This window comes from Lemur catta, chromosome 1 (genome assembly GCF_020740605.2).
Source record: "Lemur catta isolate mLemCat1 chromosome 1, mLemCat1.pri, whole genome shotgun sequence".
In the NCBI taxonomy this organism is placed as follows: Eukaryota; Metazoa; Chordata; class Mammalia; order Primates; family Lemuridae; genus Lemur; species Lemur catta.
Genome location: NC_059128.1, coordinates 74,834,071 through 74,852,271, shown reverse-complemented (window position 1 = coordinate 74,852,271; position 18,201 = coordinate 74,834,071). Strand labels below are relative to the sequence as shown.

General features: G+C 40.8%; 1 protein-coding gene across 6 annotated transcripts in view; it reads right to left on the bottom strand.

The window, feature by feature from the left end:
• EIF2AK4 (eukaryotic translation initiation factor 2 alpha kinase 4) overlaps window positions 1-18,201 on the bottom strand; it is a 96,303-nt gene that overhangs the window by 4,713 nt on the left and 73,389 nt on the right. For all 6 annotated transcript variants that reach the window (XM_045530911.1, XM_045530970.1, XM_045531249.1 and 3 more), the window contains 7 exons: window positions 17,992-18,057; window positions 15,103-15,273; window positions 14,537-14,671; window positions 11,670-11,777; window positions 10,896-11,024; window positions 9,072-9,158; window positions 2,243-2,355 (listed from right to left, as the gene is read on the bottom strand). In XM_045530911.1, the coding sequence (XP_045386867.1) occupies window positions 2,243-2,355; window positions 9,072-9,158; window positions 10,896-11,024; window positions 11,670-11,777; window positions 14,537-14,671; window positions 15,103-15,273; window positions 17,992-18,057 (809 nt within the window). The remainder of the gene's footprint in view (window positions 1-2,242; window positions 2,356-9,071; window positions 9,159-10,895; window positions 11,025-11,669; window positions 11,778-14,536; window positions 14,672-15,102; window positions 15,274-17,991; window positions 18,058-18,201) is intronic.

Below are 18,201 nucleotides of genomic sequence, written 5' to 3'. Positions count from 1 at the left end.
TTGATTTATTCAGCTGGGTTTGAAACCCTGGATCCACACATGAAATATAACAGGCGTTCTTTCCGCCCCCCTCATAATACAAGGAAACATGAGCAACAGCGTGCCCCACCTTCTCTATGGCAGCCTTGACAACCACCCACGGGAGAACATTTGGTAAATAAGGATATTCTTTCAAAAACTGTGAATGGATGTTCTTTCAAATGCTGTGAATTAATTTATAGCCGCTGAGAGATGCAACAGCACTCTCTCTTGGGAAAACAGGGAAATAATCATTTGGATGGAGGAAGACTCTGAACCTTTCCCAGCTAAAACTAAATCCTATTTAGCTTTGTAAGTGCCTTAATAACGTTTGTTCCCTCACACTCACTGGTATTTAGTTGGCTATTTGTGGTTTTCTCTTCTAAACCTCTGTCTTTGATTTGGATCTGTAATTCTAATACTGGCCACTCCAAGAACATTACATTCCCTCAGAAAAGCCTGATGGTGAATTTATTAAAGCGAGGTGTGAATGGGAAGTGGGGGGACATGAGAGGAAGAAGAAAGCAAGGAGATTTATTTTCCATAAGCCAGGATTTCGCAATCTTAGCACTACTGACTTTTTGGGCCAGATAATTCTCTGTAGGATGTTTTAGTAACACAATCCTGGCCTCTACTAGACACCAGAGGCACTCCTTAGCTTTTTTTTTTTTTCTTTTCTTTTTTTTTTTTTTATTCTTATTTTCAGCATATCGTGGGGTTACAAAAGTTTAGGTTACATATATTGCCCTTGCCCCCCAACTCCTTAGCTTTGACAACCGAAATGTCTCCAGACATTGCCGGATATCCCCTCGGGGGCAAAATCACTGCTGGTTGATAATCACTAATGAAAGCCAAAAAAAATTATAATAGAGTGTTTTCTGATTATGAGCATATACATAAGGGTTGTAAATATATAGAAAAGCTTAATAAAGGATCCCTTAGTATCCCACTAACCAGAAATAACTACAATTAAAAATTTGGTACATCCTTCCAGGCATTTTTCTATGCATAGGTTGCATATTTTGGTTAAAACAAAATGGGATTATATTATACATCCTATTTGTGGACATCCTTCCATGCCGATAAACTCAGCTTAACTACAATCATCACTTTTAAAGGCTGCACAGTATTTCACTGAGTTATTATCATAATTCAAACAATCTTCTTTCTACCAATGTGTATTTTGATATTATAAATGAGGGATTTCTCCAAGTACGGTCCAGCGACCTTTGGAGGTCCCTGAGATCCTTTTAAGGGGTCTGTAAGGTCACAACTATTTTCATAATAATCCTACTATGTTAACTGTCCTTTTTACTCTCATTGTCTCACAAACGTGCAATGGAATTTTCCAGAGACTATATGATGTGTGACATCACAACAGATTGAATACAGAAGCAAATATGAGAATCACTTCTTCTTCTAAAGCATTAAAAGGGATTACAGAAATATAAAACAATGCACCAAAGAGATTTGTAAATGTTAAACAATGCTACTTTTCTCACTAAATTAATTTTGTTTTGGAAAATACAGTTATTTTCCAATAAGAATATTATATAGGTTAGCATGTAAGGGGGTTATTGTTATTTTAAAATGAATAAATATTTTTAAAATGCTCAAGTTTTAATTTCTAACAAAAATATTGACAGCTATAACCCACATAAAAGTTCTTTGGGGTCCTCAAACCAAAAAGTTTGAGAACTGCTGTTATAAACGATGCCTTGATAGAAAACTTTGGAATAATTTTTACTATAAATTCCTGAGAGTGGAATTACTGGGTCAACTTTTAAAAATTCTTTTAACTTACTTTGCTAAATTCCTACTCAGACGGCTGATACTCCCATCATAAGCACATGAGATCTTTTCCCAGAACACATTATAGCTTTCAAAGTACACAGACAAAATACTATTGAAATTTACTGATTAACAGACTGAATAAGATAATAACAGACAGATTTTGGCTCCTTAGGCCTTTCAAAATGATAAACTATTCTGGGAAACGTTATGAAGAACAAATGTGGAAAGTAAGATATGATTAGTCTTATACAAGGGGTCATAAAATTAAACTGCTGATTGAGTTATTCAGAAGTAATAGAATGGCTCATCAGAAGCAATTCTGACCTGTCTTTATTTCCCAAAAGGGTCAAATTGACTTTTAAAACAAATTTATGTCGGTTCTATGTAGGTAATTGCGGTCAGTTTTCTAGGCTTCTGTTGACTAAGATACCTGATACTCCTTTCGTCACTGACTTTAGTCCTCAGTTTCTGCATAACATGGTCCACAAGGTCAGACTCCAGCACACGCTTCTCTGTTTGCCTTTCCTTCTCAAAAGACTTAACCTGAAAAAGAATGAAACAGACCCATCACTTGGAGGTTTGTGAAACCAGAAAGCTGGCTCAGAGTACCACAGTAACACTATTAAGTCAACAGTTTAGGTCGGCGGTTCTTAACCAGGGCTGATTTTGCTCCCTAGGGGACACGTGGCAATGTCTGGAGACATTTTTGGACGTTACAACTGTGGGTGGGTGCAACTGGCACCTAATGGGTAGAGGCCAGAGATGTGCTGAACAATGAACAGGGCAGCCCGTGCAACAAAGAGGTATCTGTCCCCAAATGTTAAAAGTGCCACTGTCAAGAAACCCTAGTCTGGACTAGTTTATCAGAGGTGATAGGATTAAAAAGGCCAAGATGAACCAGCTTCCATTTCATTTGATTTGTTCACATATTAAACATCCTCTGGTCAATCACCAAGGTTTCTTAGACCTCAGCATCATCTACGAATACAACTCCTCCCTCTCTTTTCTAAACCCAAGTCCTGCCATCCCTCTTTTATGGTACCCATCCTTTCATCTTCACTCCAACCGGCACCCAACCTTGGCCTGGGCTAGTCCGATATTCTTCACACTGCTGTCCTGTCTTCAATTTTCCCTCACTCTGTTCCATGTCACACATCCCTGCACATTAATTTCTCTCAACTACAACTCTGATGTCCCCTCTGCCCGAAACATTTGTGGGCTCTCCATCGGCTGCTACATAAAGTTCAAATTCCTTGGTTGACATCTGGGCTCTCCATGATCTGGCCATAGCCATGCCCTCTTGCTGAAGTCCCCTTCTTTCCAACCTTCCTGCTTCTCCCAGCATCGACTACTCAGAGCAGTACCAGAGTGGTTCTCTGCTGGCCTGCATCTATCTTTTGGACAACTACTGAAAGAACTACTATCACTTTTGCTTACTCCCTTTGCTTAAAGGCCCTTTCAGCACGTATCTATATTCTACCCATCCTTGAGGGTCCAGCATAAACCCCACCACCAACCTGAAGACTTCCTGCTGCCTCTCTTGTAATCTCCCAGGCTGAGGAACCCTCAGAGAACTTCATCTGTAGGACTCTGATGGCATTTAGCATTTTCTAGTTCATAATCCCATACTAACGTCTTATGTTCCCTGCCAGATTATAGGATCCTTGATAGCAGGGCCTGAGGATGAAATGTCTCTCTATCCTCCATGGCCCTAAATTCAATCCCTCTCACATTGTGAATGCTGAATTGATAAATGATGTGATTTCTTGCTTTTCAAATATGAAAATGATGCTACTGACCCACCATTAATAGAGGCAGCAGCAAAATTCAAAAGAGCTAGATAGGCTGGAATGATGTACTGAAATAAAAAGATTGCATTTAACAGAGATAAATATAAAGTCCTGTAATTAAAGCCTTCACTGTAGAAGGCCAGCCAGACATGGTGATAACTTGGAAAGGCCAATGGGTTTTGTAATAGTTGATGATAAGTTCAGTATGAGCCAAACAGCCACATGGTTGCTAAGAGTCAGGTCATCCTAGGTTGTAACAGAAGTACGGTGTCTGGATTGTGGAACGTCAGAGACTCTTCTCATTTAGTCAGAACATGCTAGAGCACTCTGTAGAATTCAGTATCACATTTAAAGAGAGAGAGTGACTAAAGTGTGTCTAGAGGAGGTTAACTAGGAGGGTCAAGGATTTGGAAACCATGTTATATGGAATGGCTTAAGTCACTTAAGTAAGTAATGCTTAAATCAGAAAAGAGGACACTTAAAATGTTATGGCAGCTGTTCCCTAAAATTTTTTCTCTTTTTTTTTTTTTTGAGACAGGGTCTCACTCTGTTGCCCAGGCAGGAGTGCAGTGGTGCAATCCCAGCTCACTGCAGCCTTGAACTCCTGGGCTCAAGTGATCTCCTGCCCCAGCATCCCAAGCAGCTGGGACTACAGGTACGTGCCACCATACCCAGATAATTTTTCTTTTTCTTTTTTGTAGAGATGAGGTTGTGCCATGTTACCAAGGCTGGTCTCGAACTCTGGGATCCGCCTGCCTCAGCCTCTGGGCCTGACCCTAAAATTTACTTTGAAGAAGGAGGAAGAATTAGACATTATTTTGACTGTTCTAGAGGGCAGAACTAGGACCAGTGAGTATAAATTTTGGGAAGCGGCCGGGCGCAGTGGCTCACGCCTGTAATCCTAGCACTCTGGGAGGCCGAGGCGGGTAGATCGCTCGAGGTCAGGAGTTCGAGACCAGCCTGAGCAAGAGCGAGACCCCATCTCTACTAAAAATAGAAGCAAATTAGCTGGCCAACTAAAATATATATAGAAAAAATTAGCCGAGCATGGTGGCGCATGCCTGTAGTCCCAGGTACTCGGGAGGCTGAGGCAGTAGGATCGCTTAAGCCCAGGAGTTTGAGGTTGCTGTGAGCTAGGCTGATGCCACGGCACTCACTCTAGCCAGGGCAATAAAGTGACACTCTGTCTCAAAAAAATAAATAAATAAAAAAATAAAAATAAAATAAAAAATAAATTTTGGGAAGCATATTCTGATTCAAGTTTTTAAAATCTGCCAATAATTACGGCAGGGTGTTATGACACTGGAATTATCCAGCAAGGCCAGATGCTCATCTCTTGGCAATATGGCAGAAGCAATCACTCCTCTGGGAGAGTTTGATTAGTGAGACTTAGGGTCATTTATAATATCGTGATTAACAAGAAGACCAAAAGTGGGGACTTGGAAATTTGCCCACGAAGGATTAAGTGCTATGAGAACTGCCCTCCTGCTCTAAACAACTAGAAAACCAAACAAAACATAAAAACGTTTTTTAGACAAAATAGACAATAAGCAGTGGATGACTATTATCCCTGATAGAAGGGAAACAAACAGAGTGAGCCCCACAGATGACCAGTATACTGAATTGAAGAAGTTTCTGGACTGCAGTGCAGAGAAGGAAAACCTAAACAGGAGGGGCAACGTTTTGAGGGGGAGCTCCAGAGCCTTGCTGAGTTGAGGAGACAGAGTGGAGTTTAGGCAGGCCAAGGTGGCTGGAAGTTATGGGGCAGGGGATGAAAAGGAGAGAGCTACATACTCAGAGAAATAAAGATTTCTGAAGCTCTGCAGGTGAGTCCACACACAATTTTGACCAAGCACTGATCTGTGCATGGGTGAGAGGAAACTCAGGAAACAACCACCAGAAACGAGCAGATGTTAATAATTCCTGGAACTCATAGGGCTCAGGATAGTTCTTGTTCTTACCAGCCAGAGCTGAGAGCCATCATGATACACAGGGCTTTAGGCAGAACCCTCCAAATGGTATTGCCTTAGCAGTGGGGTAAATCAGCTCTAGACAAAAGGTTGCCTGGAGCTGCCCTAACAAAGTTGAAAATCAAGCCTGGGAAGGATCGAACAGAATGCAAGTATCTTACCTACACCTCAGAACAAAGCCCCACAATATTTATAGGAACATAAGAAAATCCAGCACCCAACAAAGTACAATTCACCATGTCCAACAACGAGTCAAATATTACTGGGCATGCTGAGTGATAGGAAAATATGACTCATAACCAGGAGAAGCATCAATAGATATAAATGGATCCAGAAGTGGCACAGATGATGGAATTAGTAGACAAATACCTTAAAACAACTATTACAAATTTTGTAAAGGATGTGAAGGAAACAAGAATGATGCTGAAGTGAGAAATGGAAGACATAAAAAAGATACAGTATCTGAAGTGAGAAATGCACTGGAAGGGATTAATAGCAGATTAGATATTGCATAAGAAAACATCAGTGAACTATACAGGCCAGGCACGGTGGCTCATACCTGAAATCCTAGCACTCTGGGAGGCTGAGGTGGGAGGATTGCTTGAGCTCAGGAGTTCGAGACCAGCCTGAGCAAGAGTAAGGCCCCATCTCTACTAAAAATAGAAAAATTAGCCAGGCATTGTGGCACACGCCTGTAATTCCAGCTACTCGGGAGGCTGAGGCAGGAGGGTTGCTTGAGTCCAGGAGTTTGAGGTTGCTATGAGCTAGGCTGACGCCACTACACTCTACCCGGGGCGACAGAGCAAGACTCTATCTCAAAAAAACAAAAAACAAAAGAAGAACTATCTAGGATAAAGCAGAGAGGGGAGAAAAACAAACAGAACCTCTGTGAGCTGTGGGGCATTACTAAATGATTAATATGTTGTAATCAGAGTCCTAGAGAAAATGTGAGAGAAGGGACAGAAAAATATTTGAAGAAATAATGTCTGAAAAATTTCCAAATTTGATGAAAACTATAAACCTACAGTTTAAAGAAGCCCCATGAACACCAAGTATTAGGGACATAAAGGATACCACACTGGAGCAGAGCATAATCAAACTGCAGAAAACCAGTGACAGAAGAAAATCTTAAGAGCTGACAGAAAATAAAAAGATACACTATATACAGAGGATCAAAGCAGACTTTTTGACAGAAACCATGTCAGAAGACAGTAAAACATATCTTCAAAGTGCAAAAAGAACAAAATGTCAATCTTGAATTCTATACCTAACAAAAATATCTTTCAAAAATGAAGGTGAAATGAAGATTTTTGTTTCTTTTTGAGATAGGGTCTTGCTCTGTTGCCTGGGCTAGAGGGCACAGTGGTGTCATCATAGCTCACAGCAACCTCAAACTCCTGGGCTCAAGAGATACTTCTACCTGAGCCCCCCGAGTAACTAGGACTACAGGCACATGCCACCATGCCCAGCTAATTAAAACATTTTTTTTTGTAGAGACAGGGTCTCACTATGTTGCTCAGACTGGTCTTGAACTCCTGACCTCAAGCGATCCTCCCGCCTTGGCCTCCCAAAGTGCTAGGATTATAGGTGTGAGCCACTGTGCTTGGCCCGGAATATATTCTTTCCAAGTGTATGTGAAACATTCACAGTAACAGGCCAAATTTTGGACTTTAAAACATATCTCAATAAAATTAAAAGGACTGAAATCATACAGTGTATGTTCTCTGACCACAATAGAATGAAACTATTAATAGAAATGAAGAAAGATACCTAAAAAATACCCATATATTTGTAAATTAAACCACACTTCTAAATGATCTATGGTTCAAAGAAGAAATCATAAAGGAAATTAGAAAATATTCTGAAACAAATGAAAATGAAAGCTCTCTTTATAAAAATGTGTGAGATGTAACTAACCTAATACTTAGAGTGAAATTTATGGCATTAAATGCTTATACTTAGAAAAGAAGAAAATCTAAAATCAGGGATCTAGGCCAGGGGCTGGCAATTTTTTTTTTTTTTTTTCAGTAAAGGGCCAGATAGCAAATATTTTAAGCTTTGTGGCCATGCGCAGTTTCTGTTACATACTCTTCTTTGTTGTGTTTTCCCCCACAAAGATGTAAAAATGATTCCTAGCTCACAGGCCATACAAAAATAGGCCTGGGCTATAGTTTATCAATCTCTAAAGTTCCACCTGAAGAAAGCAGAAAAAGAAGATTAAACTAAATCCAAAAAAAGCAGAAGGAAGAAAATAGAAAGAGTGGCGATTAATAAAATAGAAAACAAATGAACAAACAAATAGAGAAAAATCAGACGCCAAAAGCTGGTTCTCTGAAAAGACAAATAAAATTGATCAACCTCTAGCCAGGCTGATCAGCAAAAAGAGGGAAGACACCAGTTACCAATACCAGGAATGCAAGACATCACTACAGATCCTAGAGATAGTGAAAAAATAACAAGGGAATATTTGAAAATTAAGAAGAAATGGAAAAATTCTGGGAAAGATCCAAACTACCAGAGCTTACTCTAACAGAAAGAAGCAATTGGAACAGCTCTGTATCTAGGCCCACGGGGCTGAATTCCACCAAGTATTTGAGGTTGGAATTATAATGCCAATTGTACAGAAAATCTTACAGAAAACAGAAGAGGAGAGAACACTGTCCAATTCATTTTATGAGGTCAGCATTACCCTGATATCAAAACCAGACAAAGACATTGTAAGACAGACGTGGGGGAAAAGGTTGAAAACAATGTTGATTATTTTTCCCTTTAAAAATAATTATAAATAAAGGTTATGAGGTGGTATATTTATGAGCATTTTTAGTTAACACATTGACTGCCACACAAAAAGACCCAGAAACTTTTCCTTGGGGCCACAGTGTTTTATTAAGAAAATAGAATAAAAACTTCAATTGTAATTTAAAAGTAAACATAAATAGAAAAATAAAATGTATTGGCTTCTATTCATTTAATCCACATTTTTAGAATTAAACTGTCAATATTAATTGTAACAATAAGAACATCAATAAGTAAGATTTTATAAATGCTTCACGCGGCCCCAGGGTCAAAACTAGAGTGAGTTACATACAACTCTCATGGCAGTTGATGTGTTAACTACAATAAAGGAAAACTGGTTAGGAAACAGCCAGAGGATGTATCAGTCATGAGGTATCAGCTCTGCTTATTATTCTTATTTTCTTAGATGGAAAAAGAGAATAAGGGGAGAAAAGTAAAAAACAAAAACAGAAAAACAAAAAAACCCCAAAAACTACAGCCACAGTTTATCTTTTTCAAAAGCTCTAAGGAAAGGTGGTCAGATTCTCTCTTCCTTATCTTATATACTTTCTCCACTAAGAAGCCTGGCAATTCCAAGGCGGAGCTGAAGTAACGGATCTCCAGCCGCGCACAAGGCCAGGCCTCCCATGAGGAGGTGGGCGCCCCGGTGATAGGGAGATTGGGAAGTCCGACTGTTGACTCGTGAGAGATCTATGGTCTTTACCTTGACATGGCTCCCCTCTTTATCCGAGACTAGGGCTACATAGGTGATTTCACGATGTCTGCAGTACTCCTGTAATTCCTCTTGGGACTGAAACAAATAAACACATTGCATAGGTAAACACAGAGCACCTGGAACAGCTTCAAGTAGTTGTGAATGAAAATACTGTTTCAACTGTATTGTCAAAGTGAACTGCTAAATATGCTGACTTCAGGGGCTATAAATATTAAGCAAGACAAGCTCAGAATTCAAAGGAGGAACATGGCCTTTTTGCCTTCCTTACTTTTATGATTGTTCTAAGGGGCACGAACAATCAGGCAATACTAAGAGGGTTTCAAAAGCTTCAAGTCTTAATGGAAAATGCCAAAAACTACACCACATACACACAGCAGAAAACTTCTCAGGAGAGCAAAGGAAATAAAAGAAGTGGAAGGTGAAGAGCAGAATGGAAGCAGAACGCAAACCAGCATCAGGGCAGAGAAGCCTGCAGGGTGCCGCTGTGCAGGACTAAAGTCACTGGTCACTGGGCTTGTGTTTTACTGTAGGACAGGACACTTCTCTAACAATTCATGAAACAAGGGAACAAGTGGAAGCGGATACTGCTCTGTCAAATGATTGAAAATTGTTGCTCAAATTTGGGTCCCAGTAGTGGATCTCAGATCAGAAAAAAGGACATTAGTGGGAAAATTGGCAAAATTTAAATAAGATCTATAGATTAGTTATGAGTATTGGTGCAGTGTTAATTTTCAGGGTTAGATAATTGTACTACAGATATGTAAAATGTTAAATTTGGGGGAAAATGGATGAAGGTTACACATAAACTGTCTTGTATAACTTTTATGTAAGTATAAAATTATTTCAAAATAAAGAGTAAAAAAAATTGTTGCTTATTACACTTCTGATAACACTTCTGAAAACAAACAGCATCAGCTTCAGAGCCTCCCGGCAGGTGATGTTAACCGAGCAGGGGGCAGGGTGGCGGGGCTGTGTCCCTGGTCATCGCCATGCTCTGGGGCACCTTTAGTGTGCATGAACGTGAGTACAGCCTGGATGACCCCTTGGGGGCACACCCCTTCTGTGCTCTGCTTCTGACAGCACAGCACCCCCTGTTCTAAAGGTCAGGCAGGTGTCCCCAGGGGTGCCTCTTTCCTCGCCTCACACCCAGGTCAGGTGTCAGGCCTGCATGCTGTGGGAGATCTGAGGATACAGAGCCACAAACACACGACACACAATGCCTTCAGAAGTGCGGAAGGCTGCGGGACAGCCCTGCAAAGATGGCCACATCCTAACCTCCTGGAACCTGCAAGAGACCACCGCAGATTATCCAGGTGGGGCCAGTGTAAACAGAAAGTCTATGTCGGAGGGAGCCAGACAGATGAGAGAGGGAGAGGGAGAGAGAGAGAGAGAGAGAGAGAGAGAGAAGATGTAAGAATAGAAGCTCAGAGAGGAAAGAAGATGCTATGCTACTGAGTTTGATGATGGAGGAAGAGGCCATGAGCCAAGGAATGCAGGGGACCTCCAGGAACTGGAAAAGGCAAGGGAACAGATTCTTCCCTAGAGCTTCCAGAAGGAACCAGCCCTGCTGGCACCTTGATTTTAACCCAATGAAGCTGCTTTTGGACTTCTGACTTCCAGAAATGTAAGATAATATATAAGTGTTACAGAAATTACAGTAATTGGTTACTACAGCAATCAGAAACTAATGCAGGAAGCAACTCTAACCACAGAGATAAACAGAGTTTGACAGAGTCTATAGGTGCAGAGGGCAGTTGTCCTGGAAGCCATACGTATCTGCCCTTCACTCATAGGTGCTTTCTGTGCCATTACCTGTGACCAGTCGTACATGATTTCTGTTGTGATTCCTGCTGTCCAGAGTTTCTGGGTTATGTTGATGGCCCTGGACATGGACATCTGGCCAACACTTACAACAAGGAGGTCACAAGAGCTTATTGTAACCTGGATCAGAAACAGAGTGGTTACACTTAGAGGAGCAAGGTAGGTGGACATGGGACCAGCACCTGGAGGGGAGGCGACACCATGGGAGACAGGCATTCTTGAAATCTTGTGCAGCAACATAGCATGCAGAAGGTTTTGCTTCAAAATGACATCATAAAAATATGACACAGTCAAAAAATTTTATATCAGTCTTTTAATATAGAAATTATTTCAACTACCCTGAGCCATCAGGAAGATATTCTTTTCCTGTAGGAAAACTGTTCTTACCTGAAATACAAAGGAGAAAAAGCCATTTCTAGCTTTGTAGACCACAGCAGGATTTCTCAACGAGGGGCTTTAAGTAAGAGTCTGTTAACAACTATAACATCTCACATTTGTATGGTACATTACAGATGCGGAAAGTGAGCTTAGGAAAGGATGAATGAATGGTCTAAGGTGGGTGACCCACCTAAAGAACAGAGGATAAGGACTGAAATGCAGGGACTGACACCAAGTCTTAGGCTTGACAGATCATGTTAATTTCCAAAATCCTCAGTCTACAGCTGCCACATCTGGGCTTCCATGTAAATGACTGCACAAGGCATATAATACTTTTAGAAATGAAAGACATCTGAAAGCACACTGGAAAGCAAAGCCAGAACTTACAGGTTCTTCCATGTTGAGGACAGCAGCAGTTATCTTGTCTATAGCTATGCTGACCCCGATGGCAGTGGGGACTGGCCCCAGGGCCTGTGGTCCTCTGAACTGGGGAATCTGTGGAGAGACACAAACAGGCCTGGTTATAAAACAGAGAAGAAACTGCAATTACGAGAAAAGTATGATTATAGAGTGAGTACTCTGTCAGCAATTTTATCAAAGGGTCCAACAAAAAGAAGTGTGTGTATGTGCATGTAATAAGAGACAGAAGCACACATGCAAATTTAGGAAAATATTACCAAATGTTCCATTTAGGTCTGGACTGTTTAATATGGTAGCTACAAGCCACATGTGACTATCAAGTATTTAAAATATGGCTAATCTGGATTGATATGTGCTGTACATGTAAAATACTCATTGGTTACAAAGACTTGAATGAAAAAAAGAATGTAAAATAGCTCATTAATAATTTTTAGAAGTTTGAGTACATGTTGAAATAATATTTTAGATATACTAGGTTAAATAGAATATATTATTAAAATTAATCCCACCTGTCTTTTTTTACTTACTTAATATTACTAGACAACTTAAATTACATATGTAGGTTCTGGATCAAGATGGAGTAGGTACACTTCTCCCTGTTTCTCCTGCTAAGTATAGCTAAGAATCCTGGACATCATATATAAAACAAACACAAGAAGACTCTGAAGGTAGAGGAAGGCAGGCTGGCTGGGGACCATGGGATCTGAGGAACATGTGTAAGTTTCCTGGGTTTGCTCTTTGCCTCCTATATCCTGGATTGGGTGCTGGAGAAACTTGCAACCCAGAAAGGCCAAGACACAAAAGCCCCAAGAAAAACCTGTTCTCTATGGCCAAAAGACCAAGAGAGGGGCAACCCAGCAAGACAGAAATCTTTTAGGCGTAAGTGTCCTGCTCCAGTCAAATGTCGTGGAAAAAAGCATGGCCCCCCTCCCACCCCATCAGCAAAGGCTGAGTGGGGAGCCCAGATATTTACCCCCTATCCAGAGGTAATGAGACCCCCACCTAGTCTGGCAGGGAGGTCTCAGAGAAGAGCAAGTGGGGAGCCAGGACTTTCACACCTGCCTGGGGGTGATGCCCTAATGCCAACAGTCAACACCCTACTCCCAACAGTATCAGTGGAGGCCAGAACCTCCAGGATCCTGGACTTCTACCCTCATCCAAGCAGGAACAAAGCATTCCTCTCCCCTGGAGGGGGGCCAGAGGAGACACAGTGGGAGGCCCCCTGCCATCCCCGCCCCCCACAGTATCAGTGGAGGCATGTGGAAAGCAGCAACAAGGCACCTCCCACTCTGGGGTGTTGAAGGAGGCCATGTGAGAAACCTGGATCTTCACCCCCACCTGACAGCAGCAGCCCCTGCCCACATGGATGAGGTATCGGAGGCAGCCTGCTAAAACATATCCAGATGAGCTCCAGAGTCTTGTAACCTAACACTCGCAATGTCCAGGATACAACCAAAAATCATGCATCATACCAAGAGCTGAGGAGATCTCAAACTAGATGAGGAAGACTGGCAACAGATGTCAGAATTATCTGACAAGGATTTTAAAGTAACCACCATAAAAATGCCTCAACAAGCATTATGAACAGGATTGAAACATAAAAAAGTGGAAAGCAAACAAGTAGAAGATAAAAATGATTCCATGGATGGGCTCAATAGCAGAATGGAGATGACTGACAAAAGAATTAGTGAAACTGAAGATAAAACAGAAATTACTCAATCTGAATAACAGACAGAAAATAGACTACAAAGCAAAATGAAGCCGGGCATGATGGCTCTTGCCTATAATCCCAGTTACTCAGGAGGCCACAGCTGGGGGATCGCTTGAGGCCAGGAGTTTGAGACCAGCCCGGGCAACATGGCAGCAAGACCCTGTCTCTTAAAAAAAAAAAAAGCAAATGTCCCAGAACCTCAGGACATTTGTGTCACTGTGGTCATAGAGAGGAAAAAGAAGGTGAGAATGAAAAAAAAATTCAAAGAAATAATACCTGAAAAATTCTCCAAATTGGCAAAAGACATAAACCTATAGATTTAAGAAGCTAAGCAAATCCCAAACAAGATAAACTCAAAGAAATTCATATCAAGACATATCATAATTTCATTTGAAACTGAAGAAAAAGAAAAAAACTCTTGAAGGCATCAAGTGAGAAATACCTTTCCTATAGGGGAAAACGAATTCAAATAACAGTGGATTTCTCATCAGAAACCAGAATTTTGGCTAAATACAATAGAGTTTCTTCTCTTTTTTGGTTTTCTAAATTATGTTTGACAGAGCAAAAAGTTTAACATTGTTTGATGTGGATCTCACTATATGTAGAGGACACATTTTAGGCAATTACATTATAAACGGCACATAGAGTAGAGACATAAAGGGAGGTAACTGAGAAAATAAACTGGTGAAATGTTGATACCATAGCTATTTGTGGTGATGGAATAGCTCTGTATCTTGACTGTGGCAGTGGTTATGGCAATCCACATGTGATAAAATGGCTCAGAATCATACACATACGTTGTACCAATGTCAATTTCCTGGTTTTGATATTTTCCTATAGTTACGCCAGGTATTAACCATTTGAGGAAACTGGGTAAAGGGCACATGAAATCTCTCTGTACTATCTTTACAACTTTCTGTAAACCTATAATTATTTTTTTAAAAAAGTTAAAAAAATTACAAATGTGGTTCACATTACATTTCTATTCCTAGAAGAAAGATAAGGAGGTATTTAATCATATTACTGGTTGAAGTTTTTGTGTCGGTTTGAAAAATTTCAAGATAATACATTGGGGAAGAAATAAAATTAAGCCAGAACAAGTAACTAAAGGGTAAGCCCTCACCAGCAGGTCGTATCTGCCCCCAGCGGCAAGGATTTCAGGGACAGCCCTCTGCCTCCGTCTGATGAAGGCCACAAACTGGAAGATGGTTCCGTTGTGCTGCTGTACCTTGTAAACCAAGCCCAAATTGATCAAGACCTGTAAAGTGAAATGTCACACAAATGCTGTCAAGGGCTTGAAATTTAGAATGTGGGATGTAACACTGAAAATGCTGTTTCCCATCAAGAGCATCAGAACAATGTAGCATAAACAAAATATTCAGTGAAATCTGGCGCCAAGTCTGTTTAACTGTAGCCTGCCAAGCCAGAGAAACTCTGTTCTCTTCAAGAATAACCACCTCTGAGGCTAACACGAGAATCGCTACGCAATAGGAATAGTGATGCCTGCAAAGAAACCCTGATTTAAGCCAAAACTATTACTGGATATCAAATGCTCTGAAATGAAGAGAGCAGTTTTTCTGGAAAAATAAAACACTGACTAGCATTAATGAAATGAAACCCATTCCCCTCCACCCCACGCTATTATTAATGGCACAAATCCGTACTGCCAGTATCAAACAGTTGCCAAACCTGTGACTTGATGCCAAGTTTCTTCAACAGTCCAACAACCTCCTCTAGATCTTTTAAGCCATACTTCACCAACTGGGCAACACCTGTTTTCTGTTTTATTAATGAATTTATTGTTGGCATTAGATCTTGCAAATCTCCTTTCTGCTCAATAAACTTGTAGAGTCGACACAGCTGGAAAGCAAAGAGGCCAGTTAGTTGCCAATCCACGGCAGGGAAGACTCCCTTTGCACTCTGTTTCCTACATACAGGGGGACACAGCTCCCCCTCTGGGGGTGGGGAAGGGGTGTTACGGTCAAAACATCCATAGCCTTTGCTACTACCCTGACTAAGAATTTTCCAACAACTCTAAAGCACACTGCAGCAGTGTTTTAGGCACATATTCACAGTTCACTTTTATTCATAGACATTTACTCACAGTTACTGCTGACCATGGCACAGCAGACCCTGGCACTAGCAGAGCCTCTAGTACATATTCTCGGGATAGTACTGCTCCTCTTTACCTGCCTCATTCTCATGAATTCCCATTACTGCAGGCACACAAATGGGGGAACAGGAGGGCAAAGTCTGCCTGTTCTAATGTTCACAGAATCAACCAGAGACTCCCTCCCCTCCCCTTGCTCGAATAACTCCTATCTATAGCCCCGAGCTACTGTCTCCTGCAGGCAGCCTCCTGCCCCTTCCTTCCCTGCTTCTCACCTGGATCCAGACCCTGGCTCTCACCAGCTGTAGGTAGCTCTGTCTGCCCCAGAAGAGGGGGCAGTGGCTACAGATGATCTACCTGTGGGTCAGTCACAGTCCCTGGCACATAGCAGGAGTAAGAGGAAATGACCATAATCACAAAGGCAGAAAAGAAACTCCCAGGAGCTAAAGTTGAAATTATTAAGAAACAATATTATAGCTATTTTAAGATTGTAGGCAAGTAGAACCTGGTTCATCCATAAATTGGCACATGAAAACTAAGGGCCGAATGAAGACTCGGCTTGACATGGCTTAATATGATTGTGAATCATAAATCTCTTACATTTTTAAAAAATCTAAAGAGTGTTAAAATCTCCTATAATCTGTTTAAAGATCAAAATTTTAAATTTGAAAATCATTGTCTTTAAAATATTTTTTTGCTTAGTGAAATAAAAAAATTCTTGACAAATTTTAACATTAATAAACAACCCCATTAATAAACTACCAGGAACACTAGAGTCAATATTTCCAGATTTTTGTCCGCACCCTATCATCAACTAACTCCATGTGACTTTGGACAAATCACAACATCTCTTTGGGCTTCAGGTGTCTCATCTATAAAATGAGAAGACTGAGCTAGATGTTTGAAACTCTATTATACTATTTCTACTGTTCTTTCCAATATCCTTAGAGTTCCATTTTAAAATAGTTAAAGTATCAAAGGCCTTTACTAGATACTATTTTTCGATTTTTAAACTAATTCAACACACCAATTCTGACTAATGCTTAGCATCATCAAATACCCAGTGGGTAGAGATTTAGCAAAAAGAAAAAGCTGACATTTTGGCAACCAATGCAGCTATCATGTGCAAGTGTGTGATATTTATAAGACTTTCTGAAATGTGACATGAGTTGAAAGAACCTGTTGGGCTTGAAACTTTGTGTATGGAATCACTGACTAGTTTCTTGTGCAGATTCTTTGTGCTATTTAAACTTGGGACTATTTCTGCACATAGGTGTGTGCTGTGTACATGTTCAGAGGGTATGTAAATATTGTTCTTCATATTTGAATACTATGCTATTGGGTCACTTTACATATCATTAATATCTCCCCTAATGTTAAATATTCAAGATTTAACCTGGCATAATTTTCAGAACTCCTAGTGCTGTGTATCTGGTTTGCTTTCCCTACCTGCAAATGGGTAATGTCTTTAAACTATGGTTTCCATGTACCCTGTGAAAGTTGTTTTAAAGAGTTGAGGGCAGAGATCTGCTGCACATATTCCCCTGTGGCTTTTCTAAGGCCAATATGAATTAAGAAGTCAAACGCAGTCTGTGGACTCCCCAGCCTACTCCTCTTCATACCCCTGGCTCCATGCCTGCCACACTGTAGGTGTCCAGAAGATCGAGTGACTGCCTGGCCTGTGTACAGTCGTGTTTAATCCAGCCCATATGTGAATTCTGCTGATCACTACAGGATCATGTATTGAGTGTCAGACCAGGGGCTAGAAGGGTTGTGGGGAAGTTAAAAAAAAAAAAAATCTCTTCTTATAAAAATATTCAGGAAAATGTACAAAATCCCTGCTGTCTTCTGTTGTTCAGCTACTCAATTAAGTGTGGGTTACTGTGCCAAAGATCTGGGGTCAATCTGATGCCTGCAGTGAGAATACAACCAACCTGTTTATCCCATGAGCTTTTCCTTATTGTTAACGGGATCAAATGTGAGATTTTAGCAGTAAGAAATGTACCAGAAAAGCAAGGGCTTCAATTCAACTCTGAAGAGTTAGGAGACCTGGAGGCAGGGGGTAGGGTGGGGATACCCAGATGAATCCGCAGAGCTCTGTGCCTCCTTCGAGTACCACATAATCTATTTCAGAAGGAGACAACTAGTACTAGGTCTGCTCAGCGGGAGGCTCTACCAAGCACAGCTCTATAAGGGAGGGTAAAAGAAAAGTATCTGCTGATCAAGAAAGAACAGGATGATTACAGCACACCAAGAAGAAGCATGGAGAGGCAGTCTTTGATCACAGCATCAGTTTTTCTCTTCTGCTAATCCCAGACGTTGCCATGGTACCTGACACGCAAGGGAAGAACTGCGTCTGCAAGGCAGCAGGGAGTGCTGCTATCTTACTGCAACAAGAATTGGGTGACATTTTCTGGCATCACAAAATGACACAGAAAGCTGTAATAATACCATTAGAAGGTACTTACACTATTAGAAGACAAAGACAGATTACAGAATTTAGCTTCCACTTCTCTCCTCGTCAGCTTCTCTGTCTAATGCAGAAGAAAAATGTAACAACGAGTCACCAAATTTGGCCCTGAACAAGACACAATTTCCAGGCCAATTCTGACAATAATAGCCTTCATTTTGGGCAAACTGCTCCTAATTGTAAAGGATGGATTTAATTCTGTGATTAA